This window comes from Diabrotica virgifera, chromosome 10 (genome assembly GCF_917563875.1).
Source record: "Diabrotica virgifera virgifera chromosome 10, PGI_DIABVI_V3a".
NCBI lineage: Eukaryota > Metazoa > Arthropoda > Insecta > Coleoptera > Chrysomelidae > Diabrotica > Diabrotica virgifera.
In genome coordinates this window covers 10164352-10185295 of record NC_065452.1, presented here as the reverse complement: position 1 = coordinate 10185295, position 20944 = coordinate 10164352, and the positions used below count along the sequence as shown (strand labels likewise).

General features: G+C 30.2%; 1 protein-coding gene across 3 annotated transcripts in view; it reads right to left on the bottom strand.

Annotated features, from left to right (window-relative positions):
- The window catches only part of LOC114334526 (E3 ubiquitin-protein ligase HUWE1), a 192570-nt gene that overhangs the window by 159615 nt on the left and 12011 nt on the right, over positions 1 to 20944 (bottom strand). For all 3 annotated transcript variants that reach the window (XM_028284586.2, XM_028284587.2, XM_028284588.2), the window contains exon 2: positions 1330 to 1638. In XM_028284586.2, coding sequence (XP_028140387.1) covers positions 1330 to 1590 — 261 coding nt within the window. In that variant the 5' untranslated portion in view covers positions 1591 to 1638. The remainder of the gene's footprint in view (positions 1 to 1329; positions 1639 to 20944) is intronic.

Below are 20944 nucleotides of genomic sequence, written 5' to 3'. Positions count from 1 at the left end.
ATAAGTCAGAAAAAAATGACCTTAGAACCATTCCACAGGTGTCAAATTAAAGAGCATGAGCTACATTTTCAACACCGTTTAAAAAAGTGAATAAAAAATGCATTTATTAGTAATAAATAATTATGCAAAAGTATCGTCAATTTTTCTTTATAAACTTTTTGAATAAATTTTTCCAAAAAAATTAACTTTTTTTACCCTGTCTTAAGTGCACAACTACCAAGTAATGTTATCTATACCATAATTGATAAAAAATTGTAATAAATATGTATAATTTCTTATATAACAAAATAAAAAGTTTATAAGGAAAGATTTACGATACTTTTGCATAATTATTTATTACTAATAAGTGCATTTTTATTCACTTTTTTTAAACCAAGTTGAAAATATAGCTCATGCTCTTTCATTTGACACCTGTGGAATGGTTCTAACGTCATTTTCTTCTGACTTATGTTATTGCAAAAAATGCTCTCTGGGATAAACAATTTGAATAAAATTTAAACAATTATTGAATGAATCGCTTTGAAATTTTTATCACATTATATTAACTACCAAAGAACCCTTATTTGACAAAAATTTCAAAGCTGTACACTAATTTTTACAACAGTTATTGCGAAAATAATTTCTTTTGCAATTCCGACCTTTTTTCGCAATTATATTAACAATAAATGAGTATATCACACTTTGTAATACGTCATTTTAAAGCTTTTTCCATAATATCGAAGATATTTGTACTAAAAAAACCATAAGTTTCCCTGTTTTCCATTGATTTGAAAAAAAAGTGAAAAATGCCATTTTTTGACACTTAATTGTTTATAAATAAAAATGGCCGCCAGATCCTACGCAGGAAATAGTTACAATTTGCTCTTATAGGTATTACCTGTCGAAAAAACGCTTCAGTACCCTGGCTGTTCAAGTGTCACGGAAAAATCCTTATTACCCTGGACTACATGGAACTATTGGTAGTAGAAGAAAAGACAGAAAGCCAAAGACCAAGAAGAAGATATCCAGTCCAAATGAAAAATATGGTGGGAAAATCCTTAGATGAAGCTATCCACCTGTCACAGGATCTCAGTCAATGGAGACAGCAAGTGTTAACATTTGGAGTGTCAGCACACCCTGAAGTCAAGGAATGACAAGCGATGAAAATGTAGGAGTCATAACTATAAGTATATCTGTAAAGAGAAGTTTAGATAGAACATTATTAACACATTCACTTTAGATTTTGATCTGTGATTTCAAGAAAAAAAAATACAAATAAAATTTTGATTTTATTCTGTCTCCAAAGGTGACGAAATAACATGCATTTTTCTAATTACTTAAAAATCTTACCTGTTCATCATATGTATCACATTCGAGTACCCATTTGTTTTCATCATTCCTTTCCGCTGCCTGTCCTAAAATCCGATCAAACACATCCAGTATTTGGGCCCAATGCAGTAGTTCACATTTGCCAAATGTCCAGGACTGAATCTTTGACAGCTCCTCTAATAACTCTGTACGGGAGCATTGCTGCAATCTATCTATGAGTTCCTGACACTCCAAGGGAACTTCCGATGTACTTTTACGTACACGAGACCTGTCGATCTTCATTTTGAGCACTGAATATATTTACTTCATACTATAGGTAATACTACAAGCCTGAAAAGAAAACTTAAATTAGTTTCATTAGGATCACTCTAAATCAGGGGTGGGCAAACTTTTTTTAGTAAGGGCCACAAAATATTTTTGGCCTATTACCGAGGGCCGCAATATTTGTTACCTTAACATGTTCGAATTTTTAAATTTTTACTAATTTTGTTTACGGGTAGGGGGGGGGGCATAGTTAAATTAAATAAACATATTCAGTACAGTACAATTCAAAGATTATTCAAAAAAAAAATCAAGACCAAATATTGAAAAATAAGCCAACGGTGGCAAATTTTTACAGGCAGCTCCAAGAAAAAATTGATTTTGCAGTAGAACTCGTCAATGGATCATATGAAACAAAAAATTCAAAAATATTTTATTAGCTTATGACTTTCTCGAGGTGTTGACGCTATTGAGTTTTTTAGTTTGAGCGATTTTTGAGTTTTTGATATCAATCAAAATACCAGTCAAAATAAGGAAATTTTTGTAAAAAAGGGTGAAAATCAACATATGTATTATTGTTAACCAAAACATATCTCGACAGAGGTACCTCACAAAATGTCCAAAGAAAATCTATAAAAAATTTCAGGTAGATCTGTCAAGTAGGTAGTTTTTGAGTTACAATGTCCACCGCCTTTGAAAAAAGCAGTTTTGAGAAAAACGTGTTTGGTTTGACAACTTTTATTTCAATTTGTTTTTTGTCTGTCAAATCGTAGTATTAATTTACAAAAGAGACGGGAACAGCTGTTGAAAGTTTCTCACTACGCTCAAGCTACTGCAAAGCGAGTCGAAGGTGGGGATATTAAACATGCTTTACTTCCGGTAATTTTACTCCAGTCAAGCTGAAAACTTTAGAGAGTATTCTTGAAGTTTATTTATTTATTTATTTATGTACTTTCATTTAAAATAATAAAAAAAATCAAAAATTACAAACAAAAACATTTTTTAAACCGTACCCCTCCCCACTAAACAGCATTCGCACTTAATTAAGCATGGTATAATATTGGTCCCTCAAATATATATGTGTATCTACATATTTATTTATTTTTATTTTATCTCTGAACCTATTTCTTTTTCCCCAATATTGTTCTGAAGCTATTTCCTTTTGACATCTTATGCAATTTACTATTTTATTTCGGAATAAGCCACAATTTAAGTTTGAAATTAAATTTATTTGACGTTTCGATTTCCACTTCGGAAATCGTTATCGAAATACAAAACATTAATAAATTAAGCATTTATTTAATTAGTTTAATTTATTAATGTTTTGTATTTTGATAACGATTTCCGAAGTGGAAATGGAAACGTCAAATAAATTTAATTTAAAGCTTAAATTGTGGCTTATTCCCAAATAAAATAGTGAATTCTATTTTCACATTGCTATTAGTTTCCGAAATTCCGTGCTTTAATAGATGCAAACACGCATCATACGTAATATGCAACACGCGTCATTTAAATCAAAATAAACAAAGTTATAAATTTGAAAAATCTTAGATTCCCTTCATTGTTTTTGTTTTCTGTGAAAGTATTTTTTTTCTGATTCTGGCCTTGGTTAACTAGAACCTTTAGCCACGCAACTAGAACTTATCATTAACTCAGGTGTAATGTGTAGTGTGTGTGTTGAGTAAGTGTCTTGTTACTTTGCAAAGTCGACGTCATTGTCTTTGCAAAGAGACGCTAATTGTATCCGAACGTCTGCGGTCCCTCCGGTGAGTACACGTGAAAGTATTAAATAATATAAAAATATGCACGATGATTTAATCCTATTGAACGAATAATTAACAATATTAGTTATAATTGAAATGACGTTGGCGTTGACTAATTGCAAAACATTTTTGCACAATACCTGCTCATGGATTAAGCAGTCAAAAATAATAATGTTCTGAAAATTGTTCATGGACGTATTCTTTAAGTTTTCTTAACATTTGTTCCTCTTATTTTTGGTGCTCCGTCAGAGGTTACATTTACTAGGTTACAGCGGCAATTTAAAGTTTTCCAAACAGTTCCAGACTACTTCAAAAATATCGTTTCCATTTGTTGAAATTTCGTGGATTTCATTCACGGAGCCGACAAAAATCTGCCGGAAACCCAAATAATTGCCCGCGTTATGTTGAAAATTTGCGGAAAAATCACCCACTGCGAAATTGTTAATTAATAGCTGCATTATCTATATTTTTTATTTATTAATATTAGAACTATTTAAAAAAAATCTTTAAAAGCAAATCATCCACTTTTTTTTCGCGGGCCGCAAAAAAATGTGTAAAGGGCCGCATGCGGCCCGAGGGCCGCACTTTGCCCACCCCTGCTCTAAATGGTTGTTTAATCATGTCATGTCAATAAAATTTTTATCATTGTTTAGAATAAAATTTTATGACCGCTCATTATAAATGTTTGTTTTCAATACTTTGGTGTGATTCATACAGTAACATACAGTCACATAAGTATTGATAATACTTATGTTTATCAAATACAAATGATAGAATATAATAAGGTATCAGGTATACAAATGATAGGAAAATAATCAACAAGATTTCAGATTTTCTGTTTATCAACTGCAAAAGTTTATTGGAATTTTAATGCTTAGTGGGTATCACTTACTTCCAGCTTGCGATATGCATTGGTCTAAAAAGGACCTAGATAAAGTTGTGGAACATAAAAAGAAATTTCCATGTCTCCGACAACAATGAACTGAACAAAACTGATAAATTTGCCAATAGCCCAATAAAATAAAATAAAATCAAAATGTAATTCCGTACAGGTTGGAATAAATTTTTTATTAAAGTTTAGGTCAAAACAAAAGATATTTTCAAGAAAGTATATGATTCATATGAGGGGATCATTGTTTAAATAATTAAAAATTGGTAATTTTTGCACAAAATTTACTTTTTTAACTGCTCCGGCAATTTTTGTTTTTAATAAGGATTTTACAATTTTTTTCTGCAAAGATGAAGAAACAGTCTTTTATTTGAGACTTACTAAATTAAATTTGACCCATAATTTGTTTAAACAATTGTAAATCAAAATTGAAAAACAAATTTCCAAAAAAATATTATTTGCAATATAAATAAGCACTATAAAAATTACCATTTTTTCAATTGCAAAAACGCAGTTGTGGCCGATAGAGTATACAAGTTTTAAAGGTCTCATTTTGTTTTCTTTTATGTATATTTTCGATAAATGTATTGACAAATTAAAATTTTAATTAAACATCCTTTCAAAATGGCGCTTGAAAATTGGTGTAATTTGTTTAAAACTTGTTTTTTTAATAACATCACTGGGGTTAAAAATTTTGAAATTATTTTTCGATATTCGTGTTCTTGGTAGTTTTTGACACACTTACAAAAGAAAAAAATTTCTAGATCCATTTTTTGCCGAGATAGCTTTTCCAAGTATAAAAATTCATAATTTGTTTATTAATCAATATTAACATTTTAAAGTGAGTGAGTACATCTATAAACCCTACTACTTAACAATGTCATTTATACATAGAGTTAAAATTTTAGAATATTTTAAAAAATAATGATTTTCGTAGCGACCTTAACTGAAAACTTTTTGCATGAAGAGTGGTGCAGTAGTAGGTACTTTGCAATATCTCCGTTAATAATGGACCAATTTCATTGTTTTTTTTTTTAGTTTATGGTATCTTATAAAAATAGAAACATATAAATGACACTTTTAACAATAAATATCCGTCAATTTGTTAGAAACAATTTTTTCAAATTTTTGAAGTTATACTTCTTTGGGTGCGATTGAGAGTAAAATTTCATAATTCTGCGTGCATGCGCACACAGACAGTATGGTATAAACGTTATACGGGATCTGATTGTGTGTTAAAATCATCTGTCAATAATTGTTCAATATGGAGATTTTGGATAAACAAATTAATGTTGTGTATATTAGTTTTTATTGTTGTGATGGCAGAGAAAAATGCAAGTTTATAATATTGTAGTGACTTTTTAAATAGTTTTTAAAAGCGACAGGTACGTAATAATTGTAAATGTTTCAGTATCCTAATTAAAAATTTCATAGGTAGGACCTACCTATTTGGAAAATTTAAAAAGAACCTACTAAAATAGTATGTAATGCTTTGATTTACATAATTTGATTACCATCAAAATTTCTATCAATATTCACCTAATATATTGTTTTCTTACTCTATGTTTTGTTGTATTCTAATATTTCTTTCAATTCTAAATAATTTCAATTCAAAATCAAAATAATTTGGTTAAATTCAGAACCATCAAAAGTTTAATCCGTTTCGTTAGTTGATCTTCGCACATGATGACACATGGTCTCCGTGGGTAAAAGTTTAAGGTGAATGAATTTCAATACTAACTGCGCTGATAAGCGGGTTCGAACCCCAATGGAAACTTTTATTTTTTTTATACATTTTATGATTGTAAGTTTATTATATAATTTTGTTTTCAGAAAATACGTATTTCGTTAAAATTTTTTCCTACATTGTTCAGAAATCATTTGTGGCATTTTTCAATGTGTTTGTGTGTGTTTTATTCTTTTATTATTTTAATTTTTGGCACTGTTTTAATAAAAATTTTTGAGAAGTAGTAAGTATTAAAATTAGTTTAATATTTAAATAAAATATAAATAAACTGTTTAAAGTATATTAATTTCGTTGAAATCATGTAATAGAAAGTATAACTTCTTACGTGCGTACAAAGTACACACACATTCCTTTTTTTCTCTAGATGTTATAAATAAAAGTTGACACAAAAGATTTTTTATAAAAAAACATACTACTGAATTAGCATTAAAAATTTGTTAAAGACTTTTTTCTTTGTTCAATATTAAAATATATATGTATTTTACATTTAATTTTATAATCTTTTTGACAGGTAATACACTAAAAATTGTGTATATTTGTTAATTTATATTTACTTATATACATTCATTTATATAGAGGTTGTCCTCCATTTTTTTATAAATTATATTTTGTATTCACATTATCTTTACGAGATTTTGCCCATGATTTGTACAAATAAAAAAGTTTTTATGATTCTTTAACAAAATTTTACTATTTTGGTAAATTTTTAAAATAAAAATTTATTTTTATCTACTCTTTTGTGATTATCTTTGGTGTCAACTTTTATTTATCACAATACTAGAGAAAAAAAAATTCTTTGAAAAAAAAATTGTTTATAACTAGTCAATGATTATTTATGGCAAAAAAGGGTCATGCAGATGTTATTATTTTTATAAGCTACCCCAAATTAAAAGAAAACATTGAAATTGGCCCATTATTAACTGAGATATTGCTTCTCCTCCGCCAATTTTCAGACAAAAAGTTTTCATTTAAGGTGCTACCAATATCATCATTTTTCAAAATATTCTACAATTTTTAATATGTGTATAAATGACTTTGTTAAGTATTAAGGTTAATAGAAGTACTCACGCACTTTAAAATGTTAATATTGATAAATAAACAAATTATGAATTTTTAAACTCGGCAAAAAAAAGATCTATGATTGAAAAATAATTTCAAAATTTTTAATCTCGGTGATGTTATTAAAAAACCAAGTTTTAAACAAATTACACCAATTTTCAAACGCCATTTTGAAAGGGTGTTTGATTAAAATTTTAATTTGTCAATACATTTATCGAAAATATACATAAAAGCAAACAAAATGAGACCTTTAAAACTTGTATATTCTGTCGGCAACAACCGCGTTTTTGCAATTGAAAAAATGGTAATTTTTTATAAACAAATTAAATATCTCATAAACTACTCAATATTTATCAACCAATTTTTTTGTCAATTTATAGTGATATCATAGCGCAACTTCTTCTGCAACACAAAATATTTTATAGTGCGTATTTATATTGCAAATAATATTTTTTTGGAAACTTGTTTTTCAATTTTGATTTACAAGTATTTAAAAAAAATTAAAGGTCAAATTTAATTTAGTAAGTCTCATATAAAAGACTATTTCTTCATCTTTGCAGAAAAATATTGTAAAATCTTTAATAAAAACAAAAATTGCCGCAGCAGTTAAAAAAGTAAATTTTGTGCAAAAATTACCGGTTTTTAATTTAAACAATGATCCCCTCATATGAGTCATATACTTTCTTGAAAATATCTTTTGTTTTTACTTAAACTTTGATAAAACATTTATTCCAACCTGTACGGAATTACATTTTGATTTACATGTACAGTCGAGTCCGCGAATCTTTACCCGTGCGTCATCATTTAAAGCATACGAAATAAGTCGATGATAAGTCGGAAAATATCTTTTGTTTTGACTACTAGTACAGTTTAGAAGACCAAAAATAATCATTTTTTCAAGATTTTTTTTCTCAGAACCTTTATTAAAAATGAACATAAAACTTTTTACATATTAATATCTAACTCTTTGAGAATACGAAAAATAAATCTTTTTTCATTTATGCACGTACACTAATATAGTAGAGGGCGCCAAAATCAAGGCCTCAAAAAAAAAGTAGTTTCGATGGCGGACAGTTAATCTCACGATTGGGATCTCTGAAACAAAAAAGTCGTACGGCATTTGAAAAAGGAAGGTTTCTTACGTGACAATTTACCACCGTTAGTGAAAAATTCCGCAAAAAAAAGATTTTACGGAAATTTGTAAAATTTTTGTGAAAAAATCGCTCGTTTTTCTTCAGTGTTTCATGTTTAAAAAATATTTATTTTTTATTTTTTGATCAAATTGTGGTAAATTGTCACGTAAGAAATCTTCCTTTTTCAAATGCAGTACGATTGTTTTGTTACAGATATCCCAATCCTGAGATTAACTATCCGCTATCATTTTTCGAGGCCTCGAATTTTGCGCCCTCTACAATATTAGTGTACGTGCATAAATGAAAAAGGATATATTTTTTGTATTTTATAAGAGTTACATATTAATATGTAAAAAGTTTTATGTTCATTTTTAATAAACGTTCAGAGAAAAAAAATTCTTGAAAAAAATGATTATTTTTGGTCTTCTAAAGTGTACTAGTACCTTAAACTTTGATAAAACATTTATTCCAACCTGTACGGAATTACATTTTGATTTACATGTACTATTGTATGTATGTCCATTATTTTCACTCGTGATTTAACGATATTTACAATAAGGAATTTTTGCTCACAATTTATCAGTCAACGGACAAATGGTTGCTTGTTTTGGGCGGCACTCTGCAAAGCTGCTCATAAAGGGAAAATCTGTGTGGTTTGGTTTTAACCCTTAAGTACTAACATCTTAAATCAATGGCGTAAACACTAACTAACCGCCTGACAGACGGGTTTAACATTTTAGTGGTAATTTTTGTTTTTGTTAAATATTTTAATGCAAAAAAATATCTCGATGACTTACTGAAAGTATTGATTATCTAAAAACACAGTAATTAATCTAGTTTTTCTGTATTTACTAAAATAAAAAGCATTATAACAAGAATGGAAGGATTGTTTGCGTACCTTTTTACTCCTGAAAAAAAGTGTGATAAAAATTAAACAAATTAAAGAATCTTAATAAAAATTTATAATCGAGTTAAACAAAGAGTAAAAAAAATGAAAATAAAAAGGTTTTTAAAAAATGTTAAAACAAAAAAAAAACTGACAGGTACTATAGTTAGTACAGTGGAGCAATGGTAGTCAGTGGCGACGGTTCTTAGACATTACTACGGTTGCCTAAATCGACTAACCAATGAACATTAAGGGTGAGATTACGTCACGAGAGTTTACTGTCATTTGAATCGTAATATGATTTTTTTCGAATCCTGAGAAAACCAAGTATTTTAGAAAAATTTAAACGCAGGATGCAAGATTACATTATTACCGAGGACGGAAAGCCTCTTAGAATAAACAAGCAGATTCTATTGAATGAAATATTTGAAATTAAATATCACACTTCTCTTTTATTTTCAGCCCTGTAACTTATTAAAATAAACATTATAGAAGTTTTCAGGGACTTTCAGCCCTCGGTAATAATGTAGTCTTTCATTCTGAGTTTAATTAAAAATATTTATTAGTTTTCTCAGGATTCGAAAAAAATGAATACGATTAAAACACATTGAGAATTTTGACATGCGTCAAAATTTTGCATTAACTCAATGTAAAATTCTGAACTGTTGAATTCCAGCTTCCCTAATAATTATTGTACATCAAAAGACATTAGAAACTATTTGCAATTCCAAAATTTTGTAAAAATGTAATACATTTTAGTTTTCAGCCCAAACTTAGGCCACACACAATGCAATAATGTTCACATTTTTGAACTGTCAATATTTTTATTTTATCATCTATTGTTTAAAAAAATACAGTTGATAAGATACCCTCAGTTGAGGAGAAAGGATTAATAAACATTTTTTTATTCAGTCAATGGTGTGAGCATTGTCAGTTAAATAGTAACGTGTGGCCTTACTTTTACACGCATACCTATTGTGGCAAATGTATCATATTTTTCACAATTTTGGAATGCATTTAAATCGTAGGACAATTTTAACTTTTGATTTTAATACAGATTTTAACTCTACAAGTATTCTCTCGTGACTTTTGATGTAAAATAATTAGGGAAGCAGGAATTCAACAATTCAGAATTTTACATTGAGTTTCCTATGACCCTTTTTACGATTCACCACCCGGTATAAGATAAAATGTGTACTATTTGTCTAATTATTTCATAATAACACAAATAATACACATATATACACAATAACACACATTCAATGATCGAAAATCATTTAAAAATATGAGAATGTAAACTCTTGTGACGTAAAGTCAAAAATATAAGTCTCCCCACCACCGTCGGACAAGACAACCGTAATAAAGTCTAATAACCGTGGTCAGTGGCAACATTTTCATCACAAAATGATTCCACTTCGCTTATGTCGTCTTCTACCTCATCAAACCATTTCAAAAGAGTTTCGTCAGAGTCTTTATTCCCTTATTTGATGTTTTTTACGAACTGGGGGTAATGACGAACTGAGCATAAACACTAACACCCCGTCTATTAGACGGAAATCACACTTTGAGCCTAAATATCTTTCGAATAACAACCTGCAGCAAATTGCCGAATTCAATACTACTAAAGAACAACCCAACTTGAAAAGTCATAAACGGGTGACCTTCAAAATTTTGTAGGAAGGGAAATATCCCACTTTCGACAAGCGATGCCGTCTGAGAGACGGGGTGTTAGTACTTAAGGGTTAAAATACTATGTTTTATGCGGTTCTGAGGGATATCTTTTTTAATTCATACCATATAGTGGAGTCAAACCTGAGGGACAGGAAAATGAATTTACCTTAGATTCACAATTAATTATAGACCTTCTCTCTGTATCGGGTATTCTTTGATAACTCCTTCTCCACTTATGCTGTTTCACATTCATTAAGAAAAACATATTTTCTTAACTTGCACTGTACGAGAAAATCTTATATCAGAATGCCCATTGTAAGATAATTGGATAAATTGGAGAGGAATAACCTTGCTTACCGTCATAAATAAAATTTGCATGACCAACACGGTTGAATTTCGAGCAAATCAAGCAGGTTTTAAACCAGAATCTTCCTGCATAGATCACATTAATACTGTGAGGGTGATAATGGAGCACTCGGTTGAATGGAACACACCTCTATACATGGTTTTTGTTGATATCGAACGTTCCTTTGACAGCCTATCTCATGATGCTATATGGAAAATTTTAGAGCTAAGAAACATTCCCCATAAAATAATTCCCATTATAAAATCAATGTACGCTGAGGCGACGTGCAGCGTGACACACAATGGGATCAACAGTGACGAATTTGACGTACTTACTGGAGTTAGACAGGGATGTGTGCTTTCTCCGTTTCTGTTTAACATAGCTCTAGACTATGTTCTCTCCAAACTAGACTTCGACACAAAGGGATACAATGGATGTTAACCACACGCCTAAGTGATCTAGAATACGCCAACGATATCTGCCTGTTAGGACAAAGGTTCCAGGATGTGGCCGACCAATTGGAAACACTATCCACTGAGGCCAATAAAATAGGTTTAAAAATCGATATTAGTAAAACCAAATCCATGAGAATAAACGCAAGGAACAACACGCTATTTAATATCGACAACATGCAGATTGAAAATGTGGAAAACTTCACGTACCTTGGAAGTGTCATAACAGAAAGCGGAGTTACAGAAAACGATACTCGTCTGAGGATACAAAAAGCTCAACAAGCATTCAGCATGCTTAACCCTGTTTGGAGGTCTGGGGAATATACTACAAGGACAAAAATCCGAATATTCCAGTCAAATGTTATGTCTGTTCTACTCTATGGATGTGAAACCTGGAAAGTGACAAAATCCCTTACAGACAAATTGCAGGTCTTTGTTAACAAATGTCTATGAAGAATTGTCCGTATTTTCTGGCCAAACACCATCAGAAACGAAAATCTGCTACACCTGACCCAACAAAAGAGGGTAGAAAATGAAATAAAATCCAGAAAGTGGGGGTGGATAGGTCACACACTCCGAAAAGATAGTTCCAGTATTGCAAAAACTGCCCTAGAGTGGAATCCCCAAGGAAAAAAAAGAGGTCGCCCAGCACAAACTTGGAGAAGATCCATCATGGACGAGATAAGAAGTCAAGGAAAGTCTTGGAATGAGGTGAAGACCCTAGCGCAAAATAGAACCCGATGGCGCGTTTTCACTGAAGCTCTATGCTCCACTTAGGAGTTCAAGAACATTATATATAAGATAATTGGGAAGAAAAACAGAGGCGAGTTTGATCATGCGTTCAAAAACAAAGAGACAACAATAGTAAGGTGGAATGACAATTCCGTGGTTACTGTAGCAAGTAATCATGTCACAATGATAAATGGGAAAAGATACAACCGAAAATAATGTAAGGAAAATTCAATACCTCAACTCAATATGATAAATGAATATAAACGACATATGGGAGGCGTCAATCTGCTTGATAATTCAGTAGGAGACTACAGAATATGCGTAAGAGGTAAGATGTGGCGGTGTCCCCTTTTTTCAATCTAATTAACTGAACTATTATAAATTCATGAAGAATTTACATTTCTACATGGATTGCTATTTTGCATTACATTTGTCTTTGCAAGCACAAAATTCTGAAGTAGAAGAAATCATAGATTCAACACCATTAACTTCTGCATGGGGTCATCCTTCTAAAGAAAATTTACTGTCTGATGTAAGATATGACCAGATTGGTCATAATATTGAATGTGAACATGATGGTCGAAGACGTAGATGCAGAGTATGAAAAACCGACTCAGTTTATCTCTGCGTCAAATGTAAAGTACACTTTTGCATACCAGCTGTTTTGGTGAATTTCTTAAGAAAATAATTTCAAAACAATTTCATTTTTCCATACCTATTACTACATGTCACATAATTACATAATAATACATTATTTTCTTCTTTTATATAGGCAGTACTGCCTGTTTTTCTTCAACGGTGCCTTTCATTCTGCCCCTAAGGTCATTCCATCTTTTCCTTGGGCGTCCTATACTTCTCCTGCCTAAAGGTGACTTGTCCCTGGCTATTCTTACTATCCTTGATTCAGACAACCTGCTTATGTGCTCATTCCACTCTTCTTTTCTGTTCTTTACCCGGGTATTTATATTGTCTACCCCACATATGCGTCTGATTTCCTCACTTCTTACCCTATCCTGTAGTCCTTTTCCAGCAATCCTTCTTAAGATCTTCATTTCGTTGGTTTCCAGATGTCCTCGTGTTTTGCTTGTATCTGGTCTTGTTTCGGCCGTGTAAGTCATAACTGGCCTAATAACTGACTTATACAGGGTGTCCCGAAAAGAATGGTCATAAATTATACCACACATTCTGGGGTCAAAAATAGTTCGATTGAACCTAACTTACCTTAGTACAAATGTGCTCACAAAAAAAGTTACAGCCCTTTGAAGTTACAAAATGAAAATCGATTTTTTTCAATATATCGAAAACTATTAGAGATTTTTTATTGAAAATGGACATGTATAATTCTTATGTCAGGAACATCTTAAAACAAAATTATAGTGAAATTTGTCCACCCCATAAAAAATTTATGGGGATTTTGTTCCCTTAAACCCCCCCAAACTTTTGTGTACGTTCCAATTAATTCATTATTGTGGTACCATTCGTTAAACACAACGTTTTTAAAACTTTTTTGCCTCTTAGTATTTTTTCGATAAGCCAGTTTTTATTGAGATGCGGCTTCTTTTTCAATATATTTACGTAAAAATTTTATGGGGGTTTTGTTCCTTTAAACCCCCCTAATGTTTGTGTACGTTCCAATTAAACTATTATTGTGGTACCATTAGTTAAACACAGTGTTTTTAAAACTTTTGTCTCTTAGTCTTTTGTTCATAAGTCACCTTTTATCGAGATGTAGCTTCTTTTTCAAAATATACCTAAAAATGTAAATTATAAATAAATTTTCAGATTATTAACAGGTCTCTATAACCGTACTTAACCATATACAAATATGTGGTGGATTCGACAAATATTCAAAATATCTCGATAAACACTGGCTTATCGAAAAAGTACTAAGAGGCAAAAAAGTTTTAAAAATAATGTGTTTAACTAATAGTGCCACAATAATAATTTAATTAAAACGTACACAAAAGTTTGGGGGGGTTTAAGGGAACAAAACCCCCATAAAATTTGTATGGGGTGCACAAATTTTACTTAATTTTTTTTTAAGATATTGCTGTCGTAAAAATGCCACATGTCAATTTTCAATAAAAAATCTCTGAGAGTTTTCGATATATGAAAAAAAATCGATTTTCATTTTGTAACTTCAAAGGGCTGTAACTTTTTTTGTGTGCACTATTGTATATAGGTAAGTGAGGTTCAATCAACCTATTTTTGACCCCAGAATCTGTGGTATAATTTATGACCAATCTTTTCGGGACACCCTGTATATTCGGGCCTTTGTTTCCAATCTTAGGTGTTTGTTTTTCCAAATTGTGTCGTTTAGGCATCCGGCCGTTCTACTGGCTTTAATTATTTGGTCTTTTACCTCTTCTTCGATATTGTTTTCCGCTGATAGATTAATTCCCAAATATTTGAAAGTCATTACTTGTTGTACAATTTGATTGTCTAACAATAATACATAATTACATAATAATATAATAACATAATATAAGACAAGAGAAGAAAATAATAAAGGGAAAAACAATAAATAAAATAAAGCTTAGCAAGCTAATAATAGACGCTGCAGTGAGAAAATGGAATATATACAAAAAAGCAACTGAAAGAAGGCGTATTATCTAGCTATTCAAAAAACTGATAAGCAATAAAATGTACACTGATAAAAAAGAGATGACAGACTTGGATAAAGAAAACAGAAATGTCAGAGAAAAAAGGAAAACAAACAGAGAAACGAAATAAAACAGAAGACACGAGAAATACCACATTTATTGGTACATGGAATAGGGTGGGCCGAAAAAAACTTTTTATTTTATTTCGCGTTGCTATACCGCGGAAAAGTTGCTACTAGGATAGAGTTTTAAATTACAAAAATAATTTTTCAAATTGGTTGATATCTTCCGGTCGCGCATTGGTCGTATAATATAAAAAAGTTTGTTGTTTTTGAAATTTTTATTGCATTGTTATTGCAATTCAGTTGTTTTTTTTTTTATTTAAATCTTGTGCCTGGCATATGAAAAGTAGGGCCGTTAAATTGGTTTTATATTATAGTCCAAGGCGCATCTGTTTTGAGATGGACGTTGAGAGGTGACTCAAATTTTTTTGCAGAAATTGCTTGAAAATAACTCAAATAATAATGTTTGAGTTATCCTCTCACTCAAAATGGTCCGGAACATTGTTTAAATAATCAAAATGTCAAAATATGAAGGAAAAATTCGATTATTTTCTTCGTTTTTTGATTATAACTTTAAAACTATTCATTTCTGAGAAAAGTTGTACTAACATAAAAGTTGCGTAATTAAATTTCCTACAATACAGAATTGGTTAAAAATTTAAAAATAGTCACCCTTGTTGCAAAATAGCAATAATTGCGAAAGAAACCATACAAAAACAAGTATTCGCATTTTACGTTTTTCAACCAGTTACGCTAGACTTAGGACCTTCATATTTTACTCAGAAAAACTTTATGATATAGTAAAACAACACTGTAAATTTCATTAAGATCGGCTTAACAGATTTTGAAAAATAAATTTTGCAATCCAGATTTCGCAAAAAAAAATTCATTTTTTTTAAATGTTGCAGGACTGAAAATAAAGCAGATATCAATTTGAGTTTTTTTTTGGTTATAGAAGTGTACTGTAGCTTTCATTTGCAATTTGCAAAATTAAAATCGATTAATTACCACGGCGTCAGGAAATTTTTTAAATAAACATTTATTTTTGGTGCTACGCGCAGGACAGCGGTGTTCGATTCACACAAGTTCATTTTCACCAAAATTTCTTCCAATCTTTATCTAATATATTATTTTTTGACTCTATATTTTGTTGTATTTTAATATTTTAATTCCACAAAAATCAAACTAATTTTATTATTGTTTGTGAAATATTGTTTAAACAATTGCATATGTTTAAAAATAATAAACTTTTATTCTCTAAGTTAAAATATATGAACAAAGAAAGTTTTTGCTAAAAAAGTGTTATTTCAAAAGATAGAGTAAGTGTTTTTATTTTGCAATAAACAAATTTATTTATTTATATCGAAATGTAATAAAAATTAAAATGTATCAATCATTATCAAAGGTCATTGGAATGCCCAATCAGAGCAAACTATCCGCTGTCCTGCGCGTAGCACCAATAATTAATGTTTATTTAAAAAAAATCCTGACGCCGTGGTAGTTAATCGATTTTAATTTTGCAAATTGCAAATGAAAGGTACAGTACACGAAAAAAAAATTCAACTTCCTTTCTGCTTTATTTTCAGTCCTGTAACAATTTGAAAAAATGATTTTTTTTTTGCGAAAGCTCGATTGCAAAATTTATTTTGCAAAATCCATTGAACCGATCATAATGAAATTTACAGTACTGTTTTACTATATCATAAAGATTTTCTGGGTGAAATATGAAGGTCCTAAGTGTAGCATAAATGGTTGAAAACATAAAATGCCAATACTTGTTTTGTATGTTTTTTTCGCAATTATTGCTATTTTGCAACAAGGGTGTATTTTTTAAATTTATAACCAATTCTATATTGTAGGAAATTTAATTACGCAACTTTATGTCAGTACAACTTTTCTTGGAAATGAATACTTTTAAAGTTATAATCAAAAAACGAAGAAAAAAATCGAATTTTTCCTTCATTTTTTGACATTTTGATTATTTAAACAATGTTCCGGACCTTTTTGAGAGGGAGGATAACTCAAATATTATTATTTGAGTTATTTTCAAGCAATTTCTGCAAAAAAATTTGAGTCATCTCTCAACGTCCAAATGTACTAATATTTTTACAGATGCGCCCTGGTCTATTATTAAAAACGTTGTATTTTCAAAGAAGAAAATAGCAAAAAACGATATTTTTTAATATTTCATGGACGATGCGCGACCGGAATATGTCAATATATCTTTTTCTCTTTGCTTTATTTTAATCCTGACCCCTCAAGGAAAGATGTACGCGGTATAGCAAAGCGGGATAAAATATTTTTGTGTTTTTAAAAAAAATTCAAAAACAACCAATTTTTCAAACTTTACGACCAATGCGCGTCCGGAAGATATAAACCAATTTGAAAAATTCTTTTTGTAATTTAAAACTCTATCCCAGTAGCAACTTTTCCGCGGTATAGCAACACGAAATGAAAAAAAGTTTTTTTCGGCCCACCTTAACATGGAATGTAAGAACATTATACAAAATAAGCAAATTAGAACAAGTGAACAAATACAGAGAGGGGCTAAATTATGGAATAAATTAATTTTATCTAAAATGGACCACTTTGGAGAAAAATCGCGAAACAGGTCGATTTTTATTTTTAAATTACAATTTTTTTGCATATATTTCATACTAGTGACGTCATCCATCTGGGCGTGATGACGTAATCAATGATTTTTTTAAATGGGAATAGGGGTCGTGTGGCACCTCATTTGAAACGGTGTTCAATTCTCTATTCAGTTATATAAATAATATCATTATTTATAGAGGGTGACCAAAAAAATAATTTTTGAATTAAATTAATTGACGCAAAAAGAAGAATGTATGTAATTTATTTAACTAAAAATACATTGTATTGCTGTCAGTAAATAGAAAAAAATGCTTATTTCACAAATAAACATTTCTTTTCGCTTCAATTAAATCACAAACAGCCTCCCACCTACCACTTGGCAGTTTGAACATTTAATTTAAGCGAAAAGCAATGTTTATTTGCCAAATAAACATTATTTCCTATTTTCTGAAAGTGATAGAATGTATTTTGAGTTAAATAAATTGCATACATTCTTCTTTTTTCGTCAATTAATTTAATTCAAAAATTTATTTTTTGGCCACCCTGTATAAATAATGATATTAATGTTTATATTATTGAATAGATAATTGAACACCCTTTCAAATGAGGTGCCACACGGCACCTATTCTCATTTAAAAAAATCATCGATTACCTACGTCATCACGCCCAGATGAATGACGTCACTAGTATGAAATATATGCCAAAAAATTGTAATATAAAAATCAAAATCGACCTGTTTCGGGATTTTTCTCCAAAGTCGTCCATTTTAGAGAAAATTAATTTATTCCATAATTTAGCCCTTCTCTGTATAAGGACAAAGATCAGGCAGTATAAATATGTTACAATATCATACATAGCCTCTCTTTATCCAGTAAACAACAATTATTGGTATTCCCTAAAAACATAATAATATGGCAGAGGTTATATCTCAATGAGTTAGAAAGACTACTAAGTATGTAGCAACGTAGCTGTTGCAATAACGAAACCAAATAAGCATGCCTACATTCCTGACTCTTATATTGGGATATCATTAGTTTCTTGAAAACATTTGAATGCTTAATCGAAAAGACTTCAACACTGGCTTGAAACCAAAGAAAAATTGCCTAAATATCAATTAAGATTCAGAAAAAATTTCTCAACATGTGGGGCAGTAGCACATTGTAGTAACAGGCATATCCCATTATAGACCAGCTTTCGATTTATAGATCACTGAACATTTTATTTTTTTTTTTCAACCTTAAAATTTGTTTAAATTTAAAGAAAAATTTAAGGTTTTTTAGGCTGTAGTAAACTGAAAATTATACTTTTTACTGTATGTATTATATGTATATTTACAATATCCTTTTAATAAACAAATTATAAATATCGAACAAATTTGCTGACTTCATTTAGACTGACACATTTAATAATAATATTTTACTGGATTATTCTTGTTGAGTAATGTTTATTATAAACTATATTTGTGAATAAATCTTGGAAATTGAAATTGTTGAATCGTCATTATAAGTTTTATTTTACTGATCTATTAATAGTAAGTCATATTTTAAGGAATGTTATTTTGGATAATAAAAATATAAAAATAGAGTAAATAAAATGATTGTGAAATAATGTGGACAGAGCTCTTGAAGCAATTTATAGGTGGAAAGTTTATTCCATTAAAAATTTTAAAATTTTTGTAGAAGTAGCAGATACTGTTATAATTTTCACTTTTACACAATCCTTTTGATACCCTAGGTATCTGGGATGAGTGAATTTTCCCCCTTAGAGGGAGTGTGGACCGTATGGCTAAATCTGGATAATAATAATAATATATTATATCCCACTCAATACTATTATTGATATTTTTTTCTTTGAACTCTTTTTTTCCATTTGTATTTTAGTAAACAGAGACACTTATACACTAAGGGATATTTCCGAGTAATTTTGACAGACAGACTCACCATTCAAATACAAATGACTTTGTAACAAGCTTAAGATTAAGGTTTTCTAAACTATCTAGATAGGTACTATACTAACTATACATCACTAGCTATATTTTTACAACTCAATATTGTGTGTTCTATACTTCTGGTTATGCTTATTTGAAATCAGGGTGTAGATACTGGCTCTTATGAATAAAAATGAAAATTTAGTTTATACTCCAAATTTTAAAGTAAATACTCCACGTGGTATGAATAAACAATAGAAGCATATACCCTGTTTGAGTAGGTAATCTTATGTATACGAAATTTACAATCAAAATGGAGTAAAAATAACCCTTGTTGAGCTGCCCCCCCCCCCTTGCAAAAATTAAAAAACAAATAGCCCTGATTTATGAGCTTTCATATTCCGCAAACTAAAAATTTTGAGCTCGTTCCACTGAGCAGGAATTTAATACTTTAGTGGGGGGACTGAGTCAGCCCCCCCCCACTACTTAAAATAGGAATATTGAATCGGTTTTTGCGGCAGAATTAAGAGCTATTTATGAGCTCTTGAAATTATATAGTTTCGATTTTTGAGCTCATCTCCTTCACCCCCAAACAACCCTTTAATTGATTTAACTTAAGAGAAAATTGCTGAGAAAACTTAAAATATATCGTATTGCGGATATAATCCCTATAGCTTATCTACTCTAAGAATAAGCTATTAAATCACGTGCATTTCGATTATTGAGCTACAACCCCTTCGCAAGAAAACCACCCTATCTTCCCGGCTTAAGAGAAAGTTGTACTTAAAATGCATTAAATTAATGATTTGGCGACTACGTATCATTTAATAATTTATAAGCTCCCAAATTACGCGCATTTAGATCAGTAAATTGCAATTTATTTTGTATAGTGCAGTCATTGATGGTAAAAATCAATGATTACCTTCAATTTCGGTGAACCTTCATCGATTTTCACGAAAATTGGTCAGTGGTTAGAGGATACCTAAAGAAACAAAGGTGACATGGTACAACCTTGCGCCTTTACCCTGAGGGTGGATACCGCCCCTTCTCGGGGGGTGAAAATTATTTTATAAAAAATAACTGCACAAATCAATAAAAGAACAAATTAAAAGCAAAATTTATTATAAAAAGTTATTAAAATAAGTCAATACTTTTTAAGTTATTAAAGATCAAAGATTTTAATTATTCGTGAAAAAAATGCATGTTTTGAAGCGGTTTTTCGTAAATCACTGAAAAACTAAAAAAAAAGCTTTTACAAAAAAGTTAATAGTAGTTTAATTCGTATAGCTTATATTCTAAGAATAAACTCTTAAATCACGCGCCTTTCGATTATAGAGCTACAACCCTTCGCAAGAAAACCATCCCATATTCCCGGCTTAAGAGAGAGTTGTACTTAAAATAATTTAAATTAATTATTTGGCGACTACATATCGTTTAATAATTTATGAGCTCGGAAAATATACGCATCTCAATTATTGAATTGCCATTTTCTTTCTATAGTGCAGTCACT